The 12,918-nt window shown below is 41.2% G+C and overlaps 1 protein-coding gene across 2 annotated transcripts in view; it reads right to left on the bottom strand.

Annotated features, from left to right (window-relative positions):
- BRF1 (BRF1 general transcription factor IIIB subunit) overlaps window positions 1-12,918 on the bottom strand; it is a 282,491-nt gene that overhangs the window by 225,919 nt on the left and 43,654 nt on the right. The window contains exon 3 of one of the 2 annotated variants that reach the window (XM_089522715.1): window positions 3,797-3,945. In XM_089522715.1, the coding sequence (XP_089378841.1) occupies window positions 3,797-3,945 (149 nt within the window). Of the gene's footprint in view, window positions 1-3,771; window positions 3,946-12,918 lie in introns of both variants that reach the window. The other variant, XM_089522714.1, reaches the window with a different exon arrangement.

Below are 12,918 nucleotides of genomic sequence, written 5' to 3' on the forward strand. Positions count from 1 at the left end.
AAATTTATTTTGGGGGACAGCAGCTCTTAAAAGCCCGCAACCACCATGGCCAGTGACCATAGAATTGGATGGATTCTGGACTTGCAGTCCAAAAAGTGATTTTTCTAAGAGTGTTTGACCACAACCTAGCTCAGTTTACTCCATCTGACAGTGCTGTCTCGGTCTCTAAGAGATACTTTGTCCACTGCCTGTAGCTGATGCTTTTAAATGAAGAAATAAGGAACTGAACCTAAGATTTCCTGCACACATTGCACTGAGCTTTGGTCCCTTCCTTAAAAGAGCTGTTTCCATCCATCCCACTGTCAAGGAGAAGGGGAATGACTATATCCCCCCCATATTCTCATGAGGTGATGGGGGGGGGGGGAGAGCACAGTCCTCCATGAGATTTCCTTTCAATTAAATTGTTATGCTCCTGTTTGCAAGAATGAGAGTGCCACCTAATGATCAAGCAAGAGGCAGGCAAAGAACTTAATTGGAACTCGGCAGAGGTGAACCCATTTAAATAAGCCCAGATTGTCAATGCCTGCAAAATGAGTTATCCACTCTTGTTCCTGCTATTGCTTATGTAACAGGCCCATTTAGATCACTGAGCCAGATGGCCTCTCACACATAACTACTTTTTTCCTGGGGCTGGATGTCAAGGTAACTGCAAGGGGAAAACTGGAGCATTTAATCAAGTAATTAAAAAGGCTAATGCTGGGCCACAATATCCCTTTTATACGTTTACCTCTGACCCACATGCACACACAACCCTCCAAAAAAAAAAATCAGATATACAATTCCCACCATATTTTCAATAGTGTCAAGTTATGTTTAAAAACGATTTTGAAATGATAGACAATTCTCTCATCAAAATATCCTTCAACAGTACAGCTTCGTACAGCTTGATAACACTATATTTCCCCCAGCAGTCTACACCTAAATGCCTCCTCAGAAATATCATGAACCAGAAGGCGGTATTCTAATTTGCAATTGTCATTTGCATAGTATTTCAGCTGGAAGACCAATTTTGCGAACTTGGGAAAATGCCAAGCTTAAATAATTTAAGCCACAAACTTTCCAGAATGAAAAAAGGTAAGACTGAGAAACTCTTGATATATAAAATACAGAAATCAAGAAAGTTGAGAAGGGAGAAATGGCTAGGATCAAAACATGAGCTTTCACACATTAAAAAGGTCTTCATCTCACAAAAAGCTTATTTTATGAGAACAGTGAGAACAGTCTTCCTCAAAACAGCAGCCTTCTGATATGTTGGACTACAACCTCAGTCATAGAATCATAGAATCGTAGAGTTGGAAGAGACCACTAGGGCCATCCAGTCCAACCCCCTGCCATGCAGGAAATCCAAATCAAAACATTCCCGACAGATGGCCATCCAGCCTCTGTTTGAAGACCTCCAGGGAAGGAGACTCCACTACACTCCGAGGAAGGAGTGTGTTCCACTGTCGAACAGCCCTTACTGTCAGGAAGTTCTTCCTAATGTTGAGGTGGAATCTCTTTTCCTGTAGCTTGCATCCATTACTCCGGGTCCTGTTCTCTGGAGCAGCAGAAAACAAGCTTGCTCCCTCCTCAATATGACTTCCTGTCAAATATTTAAACAGGGCTATCATATCACATCTTAACCTTCTCTTCTCCAGGCTAAACAACCCCAGCTCCCTGAGTCATTTCTTCAGATGTTTTTCTCTTCTCAGCCATGAAATGTGGAAGCAACCACTGCAGCTCTCTATGGTGCAGATGGCTATCAGAGTGCCTTCCTGTATCACACAGCTCTGCTAGTCTACAAGAGAGAGTGTATTCTTCTCTTCAGAAGGAAAGGAATACCAAGTGTTTGGGGTTTTTTTTTTCCTCATGCAACAGCACGACCATCAATTTTACTAACATATCCTTGCAACAACAGCAGCAACTGGGGGATGTGGGAGGAGAGTGTAACAACCCACAGAGCCATGTGTTACCCATCCCGCTTTAGATCCAAAGTCCTCCCCTATGCCACTGATACACTCCCAAAGGGAAATGAACTGTGATATCCCAAGCATTTACTTTTCCTCCCACTGAAAATCAATAGAGGAAACATTTTTAAAAGGATGATTGGGTTTTTTTAACAGAGAGAGCAAACCCTCCCACTTTCTGTTCTCCTCAATGGCAGCCAAGCAGAGCTTTAAAAGTCAACACAGATTCTTTCCTATCAATTTTCATAGGTCTACATTGATCATGTCTGATCTTCACAGCATTATATTTTTGTTAACCCAAAATATTTTAAAATGTATTCATTTCCTCAATGTTTGGGGCAAGGGAGTGATCGTAAATATGTGAAGTCAAAGGCTTTCATGGCCGGCATCCATAGTTTTGTGTGAGTTTTTTGGGCTATGTGGCAATGTTCTAGAAGAGTTTATTCCTGATGTTTCGCCAGCATCTGTGGCTGGCATCTTTGATCTTACATAGATTGTGGGTGGGTGTTCAGGTGCACATGCATTTCAGCACCGCCCAATACAGTACTTTACCTGTTCTACTTTCTCTTCCTTTATGAGGTGAGAATTGTGCAGCTCACATGCTAGATGGAGCCATTTTGGGAACTTGAGTTTCCCTTGGGACCTCTCAGGTCTCAGTGACACCCCACCCCACAAAAAATTGAGTTTATTTTTTTAATGGCTCTTGAATGCAATTTTTCAGGTAAAAAAATAACCTGGAAAGTACAATTTAATGTTCTAGCACCCTTTCGAGGGAGCACACAGAAACAACAAGAAATCACTCTCCAACCTGCCCAGAAATGACTTCTGGTTCTAGAAAATGGCAACAGCACAGCTGACAAGGTCAGAAGCACAAAAATCATGGCCCCCAACCCTTCAATATGCACACCTTTACTTTTATTCGGTCACCTCTACCTTTACTTTACTCAGTCACCTTTACTTTGTCCTTTATTTTTCTCAGCATCACCCACATTATTATTTTTCCAAATTTATATCATAGTCCCAACACTTCTGTGGATCAGTATTATCTCTATATATACTGCAGGGATGGGAAACAGATTGGCCTCAAAAAGCTATTGTGCTGCACCATCAACTATACTAGCTAAAACTGATACAGCAGTCCAAGGTCCGGAGAGCAACGCATTCCCTACCTCTAATCTGCTGTTACTGTTACTTTCCATTCTATAAAGCTCCTGCAAGGCTATTTTCCAGATTTGTAAGAAAACATGTTTGCTAACTTTTCTAATGTTATTCTGAGACCTTGTCTATTAAACATTAAAATACAATCTGTTTCTTGGCAGTAACAATATGAAAAAAAATTGAAACATTCCCAAGAAATATCAAGAAAAAAAGGAAAGAAGTACATAAGAATAGAACAGCAGGATTACAAAATTCAGGTGAGAAAGAGATACAAAAATTAAAAACAGATTACCAGCTCAGCACAAGCAAGGAGAATGGGATTTTAGCAGAAGGAGCAAGACTCAGAGGCATGCTCTTGGTTCTATTCAAGATCAAATAAAAGTATTTTTGCAATTCAGAGACCCTACATTGTAGTTATATATTATAACTCAGTCACCCTTAAACAGAGACAGAGACAAAAAATATTTTTGGTATCATTCATATGTATAGCTGCTCACTACAAAAAAGGTGAGCTGACCAAAGTTCTACTCCTGAAAAATAATCATCTGTGGCCTCATTTAAAGGGACTGAAGCATATCACCCAAGCCACCCTGTTCCCTAACTTCCATTCCCTGCAAGGCAAGACATCATATTCCAATATGGATTAAATCCAGCAATGAAAGGATACGTGGGGTGCCTTCTGTCCTACACACCAAGTACAGGCAGGCTGCTATGACATGGGTCATCTTCCTCCCACGGGTTAAGTGCTTGCTCACCGCCATCTTGAAGAAGTTGAAGGCAGTATCAAGGCAGTGCTGATTAAGCTGAAGCTGGTTTCCCAAATGATGAATCTGACGTTTTCCTTTAAAAACAAAGGAAAGTATACATTACTTTCAAAGTGCACTTACATAATACATTCACGTCTGCACAGATGCTCCATACAAAATGAAAGACAGAGATCAGGTTCCCATTGCATCAAACCACACATGCAAAACAGAGAGAAGTGCAAACTGTTTGACAGTTAACTCCACTCACACAATGAGGCACCCAGAACCTTAATGTGCAAACAGAACTCACTGTTTTCAAACTACCACTACCATCTGAAAAATGCCCAAAAGTGGCGATACAACACTGCCAGGCCGGTAGGCTTTTCTCTTCACTGCTGTTCAATTGTACATCAGCCTTGCAGTGTAAAATTTCTCTAGAGCAAGGATAGGTAATTGTGGCCCAACTGTTTGTAGACTGTAAATCTCAGGATCCTCCCTACTGTCTCTGCTGAATGCTGAGAGAGCTGCTGGGAGTTGCAATCCATAAACATTTGAAAGGTCACATTTGCCCACTCATGTGGCAGAAGAGGGATGTTTTAAAATGAGGTAGCTCCCAAGAGCAGAGACTAACAACTGAAGCAGCAGCAATATTTTCACCTGAAGAAACCTACAAATTGACTATTCTGAACACATGAACAATATCTCACTCCCCAGTGTATGAATGCATGCTTCAAAATCTCAAATACCACATTAACTTAGGAGCAAGCTACAACTTTTGTTACAATGCTCCAAAAATCTGGCAAAGCACATTCTCTCTCATACACACACACAACGTCTAACCATAAATGAGACAAAACCACAACTGAGGGAATCTGGCTTTACAAAAAGATGTGCTCTCTGAACTAGCCAGTGCTGAGGAAGCACTTCCTTCCTGTGGTGCTATTTGGAGAGAGAAGGGCTGGCAGATTATACAGATCAAGCTGTGGCATCAAGAAGATGGATGTACCTCCTTCCTTTGTTTAAAGCCCTTTGGATAACTCAGCAGAGGATATGGTACAGCTGGCGATGCAGTTGTGGAAAGTGCAGCACAAGCACACGATGCCAATAAACACTTTGACTGCAAGAAACTGTGAACAGCACACAAGACCAAACTTGGAAAGAATGCAAACACTGGAATAGGATAAGGCAAGTATTGTATTTATTGACAAGCCAATGAGTAGTGCATAGATATTGTGTGCAAGACAAATGTTTATACCATGTGTTGTTACAGGAAACATACAAAAACCTGAAGTTTCACAGGGATATTAAAATGCATTAATCATGTGAAGAAAGAAGTTTACCATATGGGGTCATTTTATTATGATGACACCTGACTTGCAAAGCAAATGAAAAATACAGTGGTGCCTCCGCATACGCGGACTTTTTATAAGCGGCTTTGAGCGTACGCGCTCAAGCCTCTGGGCGCGAGCGGGGCGGAAGGGGCGGCGCGTCCCATTCAGTTGAATGGGCGCGTGTGCCCGTTGCGCCCCACCCGCGCCCGTTGCGCCCCGCACACCTCCGCACCGCCATGCACGAGCCCCATTGTTTAAAATGGGGCTCGAGCATAGGCGGAAATCGCCATACGCGGCGGGATCCGGAATGGATCCCCCGCGTATGGCGAGGTTCCACTGTACTGGGACCATTATAAGCATCACTTTGTGTTTCCTGTGAAACCAACGCATCACTTTAACACTACAAGAAAAAAGTTATGTCCAACATATACGTAATGAGCAATTACTGTGGCTAGTAAATATCACCCAGCTTTGAAAAGTTACCTTTTTTTACTCCAGCTCCCATAATCCACCAGCTAGCTATCATGATGGTTGGGAATCTGGAAGCAGAAGTTCTCCCTCCAGTATGTTCTGTATGAAATGGGCCAATATAGCAAACTTTCCACCCAACATCACCATAGAATGTTTTATATTAACCAAACCTATGTACATTAGAACACAGGAAACCGCCTGAGATATTGAACCACTCCACTGATCCATTTAGGCCAACAATTACTTCACTTTCAGAGGGCAGCTGTCCATGTTTCAGGCAGGTGTTTTTCCAGCCTTGTGTGGATATTTAAGTGGTTGAATCTAGGACCATTTGCATGAAAGACACATGCTCTACCACTAAGCTAAACCCCTTCCCAGCATCACATCTCAAATTAATTGATTTTCTTTCTATCCACTTTCTTCACTGTCCAGCTCTCACCACCATGCATGATAAAAGAGAATATAATGGCTTGGACAATTCACACTTTAGTGTTTAGAGATATAGGATCTTGTCTAGTTCTTTCATGGCTGTCCTTCCCATTCTTCTTCTGATTTCTTGACTGGGGTCTGCATTATTATCCATTTTTGATCCTAGGTATGCAAACTTTTTTACTTATTAGATTTCTTCATTATTTAGATTGAACTTATATAAATCTTCCATGGTCATTATTTTTGTTTTCTTTATGTTCAACAGTAAGCCTGCTTTGCACTTTCTTCTTTAATTTTCCTTAGTAATTGTTACAAGTCTATGATGTTTTTTTCACTAGCAGTATGGTGTCATCTGCATATCTTAAGATTATTGATGTTTCTTCCTCCCATCTTCACTCCTCCTTCTTCTGAGTCTAAATCTGTTCTTTATATGTTTTTTGTCTGCATATAAGCTGAATATTCAGGGCGACATAATGCAGTCTTGTCTGACCCCTATCCAGTATATATCTATAAGTTCACCATCCACAAGTTTTCCACTGCAGTCTATTACCACACTTGTCTGAAGAGACCCAACTATGGGCTTATTTTGTTACTCTGGTTATCCTCTTGCAAGACAGCAAACCACACATGACCTCCACACAGGGTACCATTCATTCTTCCTGGTCTGCAGCTATATTCTGCACTCTATAGCCTTCTATATCGTTATATAATTTTGTATCAAATATCAGCTCTTGGTGGTTGTAAGTGTGATGTAAAGCCAGAAGTTTCTAGCTTTCTGAGAGAGCTTCCAGGATGGAAGATTGTATGAGGCAGAGAATATCTTGTTGCCCATTATAGCCAAAGCATACACTATGTTTCCAAGAAACACAATTATCCTGACTACAGATGGGAAAAGGAGACATATCCTGAGTACTATAAATTGCTGCTGGTTGCATTCATTAGAGCTTAGGGACAGATACTCCTCAACTCTTAATTGGTCAATATGTGATGTGTAGACTTTGTCTACAAGACTGTGCTTCACAAATTACTGTGATGAAACTTGGCTGACAGTTGCTTATAAATTCATGTAATTAATTTTATCACATTGCCCAAAAGGCAAGTTGTGTATTTCAAATGAGAATATAAATCTAGTACCAGAAACATGGGAAATTATTTGTGTACCTTTCTCTACAATGAATTGCCTTAATTAAAGCCAACCAAACTTTAATACAAACACCTGCGGCCCATTCATACTACACAATTATAGTTCTATTATTCCACTGCCATGGTTCCATTTTATGCAATCCTGAGGCCTGCGGGTTGGTGAAGAACTGGAACACTCTGGCTGAGGGTCCCTGCCCTCAACTGCAAATCCCAGGATTACATGGGATGGAACCATGACAGAAAAAGTAGAATAATGTAATACAGTACTATTATTTTGTAGTGTACATGAGCCCCTGGAGTCTCTCTCTGCATGCCTGACTACATGCACATCCTCTTCATAAGGGGTTTCAGGAAGATGTCACTGCTATCCTACATGATCAGTGTCCTAGGTGCTGCCAGTCTCCCAATACATTAATTACCAAATGCCAAATCTAGCACCATTTTTAATAATTAAATCAATTACAGTGGCCCCTTCCCTTACGCAGAAATCCGTTCCAGACTCCCCTGGGCAATGGGAATTCCACATACTGTATGCTCAAGCCCTATTAGAATGAATGGGGCTTGTGCACGCAGCAGCACGAACCATTATCCCTTCCAGGACGAGCAGAGATTTCTTCCGGCGCGGTTTCAGCATATGCTGAAAGCTGCGTAAGGTGTGTCCACGTATAACGCAGGCACACTGTACTTGCATGCCAATACTGTACTGATTTCTAGCCTGCACAATAAACCAACTATTCAGAACAATCTGGGTCAAAATGAAGTTAAAATGTAACCTACAGGTTAATCCACAATTATATTTTTTTATTTACCAACGAAAGAGCATAGGGCACTCACCATTAGTTTTAATTCCTAAATCTCTTTAACAAAAATAATCTATATTCTCCTCTAAACATACCATGAAAATGCACTTGTCCCTCCATATTCGCTAGGGTTGGGGCACAAGACCCCCATCAATATGGAAAAACTGCAAATAACAAAAACATGATGTTTTTACCTGAGAAGACACCTTTCTAGGAATGCCTAGGTCCTCCAGTGCAACTCTGTGGTCAACATCCGACAGACACTAGCCATAGAATTGCGCTGGAGGGACTACAAATGCCTAGTAGAGTATTCTCTCTAGGGATCTCTAGGTCTTTCAGTGCAACTTTTAGTTGAACTTGACCACAGAGTTGCTCTGGAGGACCCAGATATTCCTAGAGGAAACATATTAATCAAATCCGTGAATAATCAAATTGGCAAATGTCTAAGCTGCAAATATGGAGGGATGACTGTAGATTGTTCCTGCAAGAGATTATGCAACTGTCCCTCTTAATGACAATGGCTTCAAATGTCATGAAACTGGGGGGCTCCCCCCCCCGTACATCGGAGGACCAGCCGCATTTAGGAATTAACATGCAACCTGCACATAAGTAATATGAGCACACTCATGTGCTTTCCTACAAAGAACTTCCCAGCAGAAATATAGTTTAAGTACTCACAATGAAAATACATACTGTGATAGCTTATGCACAAGCAGCAAGTGGAGGGGGACAAAATGGGTTAGCACCATTCAAGCTAATGGGGCTTGAATATTGACAGTTTTTATTTTTGCGGGGGGGGGGGATCTGTAATGGATCCCCTGTGAAAATGGAGGGACAGCTGTAATTCCAATACAGAATACTCTCTAAACTAATTTTGTAATGCTTAGTAAAACCTTTATTTTTCTTATGTTTAGAGAAATGAAAAATGCCATTTTAGCACTTTATACTGAAACGTTGTTCTCTTTAGCCTAGCTCTATTTGGAATGTGATGTGTTTTTCCTGTATTTGGGGAGGTTTATATTGTGAGCTGTACTCAGGGTACAATTAGACAAGTTACGAGAGCATATAAGACTCCAGGTTTGTTTGTTTTTCAATAGCCTAGCACAATATACAATATGACCCCTGTATCCATAGGGGTTATGCTCCAAGACCACCATCAACTGCAGAATCCTGAAATCACAGATAATAGAGAAGTCTATAATTTTTAATGAGACAAACCATTTTCAGCCCAAGCACACCACAGAATCATACTGGGGGACCTAAAAATTCCTAGGGCAGTGACGGCAAACCTTTTAGAGACTAAGTGTCCAAACACAAAGGCATTCCCACACTGGGTATTACCTGGTGCTAGGAGGAACTTCTGGGGGCAGGGCTTCCCTAGAGACAGCTGAAGGCCTGGGAGGTTGGGGGGAAGAAGAGGAACAGGTGCACGCCTGTTCCTCCTCTTCTCCCCGCTCTCCCAGGCCTTCACCTGCCTCCCCGGAGACAGCTAAAGGCACAAAAGGACAGGCAAGAGAAGGGACAGATGTGCACCTGTTCTTCTTCCTCCCACACTCCTGTGCCTTTAGCTGTCTTCCCTCTGCCCTCCCATCTCTCCATGTGCCCTTAGAAATGGCTTCACATGCCAGAGAGGGCCCACATGCCATAAATTCGTCACCACGGGCCTAGAGAGAACAAAATTGTTCAGATGTGAGTAAGTGAAACCACAGATACTGGATGGGGGTGGGTCATACTGTAACAGTAACTGCTGTCCACTGATGACAAGTCCAGAGATATCCTGCATGGCAGGGAGTTGGACTGGATGGCCCTTGTGGTCTCTTCCAACTCTATGATTCTATGACTTAGTTCCCAAGGTGTAGTAATTCCTTCCGGGGGGGGGGGGAGGAGGGGGGGGGGAGGAATGCTGGCTTGCTCCCTATTAACTCTCCACCAAGAGCTGAAGATCTTTTTCATCTGACAAGCTGCTCAGGAAGACATTTATAATGACTATATTCCAATCTTTCCTCATCGTTCTGCTTTTCATTCAATTTTACTTTAATAATGTATTTTCTTTGCGATTTAACATTGCCCCAACCCCACACTGCAGAAATAATCCAATTTGAGACCGCTTTAACTACTCTGGCTCAGTACTAGAGTACTATGGTAATTAAGGTTTTTAACCCAAAAATAAGAAATAGTTGGAGGCAACTGCTGTATATGGTCTCTATAGCTAGGACTGCATATGCATATGGGGAGAAAGCTACATGCTAGACATAGATACATGGCTTACAAAGACACTTGATGCCATAGAAATGGATACATTAGTGTTAACATTAACTGGAAAATCAGAAGAAAAGGTAGAAAAAGAATGGGAACCCCTGTTAAAATTTTATAAAGAAAAATGGAAGTAAATAGTTTAAAGATAAAATAAGGAATATAAGGTGAAAGCTCTTCATAAATTTGTATACAACAAGCTGTATATGGTGTATAATAGATGGCACGTAAAGCAAGAAATGACACTTTAAAGTAATATAGGTACAACAAGACTTAATTTCAAAGGTTATTTTTATTTTAATCTTTTTTGTCAATTTAATGATCTAGATAATATGGTGATGGTACCCTGTACAAAGAATGAATGAAGACTAGTAGAGTGAAACTGAAAAAGAAAGACAGAATTTACAGAGTTCATTAGAATAACCAATCAAGGTACAAGACACAAACAATAAATTGGAAGTTTTTAAACGTTTAGTTTATGTATTTCGTAAATTGATTGGAATGACTATATTATTAATTATATAAGTTATTCAATGAGCACAAGGAACATGTAAATGAGTTGTACAATGTTTTTAATTGAAAAAATAAAGTTAAAGTTTATTTTGCTATCTTGAGTCCCGATTTTGAGAGAACGGCAAAGTACAAATCAAATAAATAATTTTAACTAAAGCTTAAAGGATATCAATGAGTGAAAGGTCTAAACATTCACAGGTTAAATAATTTCTGAAACATAAAGAGTCCTGCTGCATCTTGTGGCCTCTTCAAACACTATGATTCTATTAGTCAAGATCTTCTGTGCTGCGCTGGCTGATGGCATATCTAGAAGTCACCAGGTTACTAACAAGAACCTTATTTCCAAATTCACAGGGGTTAGGGGAACAAGACCACTGCGAATGAGAATGAGAAAAAACCGCAAATAAATAAATAACCCCCCCACCCCGCAACAGCCATTTCTGGGGTAAGAGGGGCTTGGGGAATGGAGCACTCCCTTCCTCTGGCCCCTCCCACCCTGGAAAGACTTTGGAGACACGTCTCTCAAGCCTTTCCAGGGTGGGATGAGCTCGGGGTTAACATTCACGAATAACCAAAACCACAAATGTCAAACCCGTGAATGTGGAGGGGCAACTGTACTGGCCCTTAAGTAAACAAAATGGCAGCTACTGAGAGTCATGGTGGAATCATAAGCCCCCCTTCAAAGATCTTTATGTTCTACATGGGGCTACCCTTGTGCCAAGTTCGGAGGCTCAAATTAGTTCAAAATATGGAGGCCAGACTGGTCGCTGGAAAATCCAGGTTCGACCATATAACACTTGTTTTAAAAACTTTACACTTGCTGCCAATTAGCTTCTGGGCGCAGTGCAAGCTATTGGTTATTACCTTTAAAGCCCTACATGGCTTGGGTCCAGTTTACTTGCAGGAACACCTCTTTCCATACACTCCACCTGGCACAATCAGATCCTCTGGAAAGAATTTATTGCAGCCACACACACAAAAAAAAGATTGGCTGCTACTTCTCAGAGGACTTTCTATTCTGCCGCTTCAAAATTGCAGAATAGCCTACCGGAAAAGTAGGTTTTTATTTGCGGTTTTGATTAATATGTTCTCTCTGGGAATCTCTAGGTCCTCCAGCACACCTCTGTCACACGTTGACTGTAGAATTGTGCTGGAGAACCTAAGTTCCTAGAGAAAACACTTTTCTAGGCATTTATAGGCCCTCCAGCATGATTCTTTGATCAACTTCTAGAAGATATTGACTGTAGAGATGCCCTGGAGGACCTAAAGATTCCTAGAGAGGTGTTCTCTCAAGTAAAAAGAATGATTTTTTTTCATTTCCGGCTCTTCCACATTCACAGGGGTACTTCATCCCTAATCCCATGTAGTCTCCCATTTTTTGCGTGATGAGAATCTGACTCTAGAGCAGCCTTTCTCAAATAGTGGGGTGGGCCCCCCGGGGGGGCGCGAAGCTCTGTTATGCAGAGGTGTACTTATAACAATTTTATAGACAAATGGTACTATTTACAGTCGCGTGGGGGGCGCGAAATGTTTTCTTCTTCCTAGGGGGGGCATGACAGAAAATAATTGAGAAGCACTGCTCTGGAGAGATACTGTAGATGGGACCACTGTTCATATGACTCATGTTTCCTTACACTGTAAATGATTTTATGCAACACACAACCAGTGCCACAGCTCTGTAGCTTGCACTAATAAGGACCTGAATGATTTAATTGTGAAACTTCTTCCCACTCCTCACTTATTCTGGCTCATGAAAGAAGCACATAAGTTTCATGAGTACTGTGCAGCTTCTCAAGGAAGTCAACCAATTTTACTATAATTAGCCCACTGCTTTGTTGTATTCTGTACTCCTTAATCTTCTTTTAAACAGCAGCCCCATCTTGTCTTGTTCTTCTCTTTGTTCCAACACAAAAGATTCCTGAAGTGGGAAATGTTATGAGAAACTGAACATTCTTCATCAATAAATGTGTTCAACTCCAAAAGAAGAACATGTACCTCTGAACAAAAGAATCATTTCAGTAACCTCGAACCCATCCCAAGACAGCAACCCCTCTTCAGAAGTGTCAGTCTTCCAATGTCTGAAAGCATTTACATCTAAAGACTCAAATATATGGCACGCGCAAATACA

This window comes from Sceloporus occidentalis, unplaced genomic scaffold, assembly GCF_023333645.1.
Source record: "Sceloporus occidentalis isolate IW3139 unplaced genomic scaffold, rSceOcc1.0.p SCAF_4, whole genome shotgun sequence".
In the NCBI taxonomy this organism is placed as follows: domain Eukaryota; kingdom Metazoa; phylum Chordata; class Lepidosauria; order Squamata; family Phrynosomatidae; genus Sceloporus; species Sceloporus occidentalis.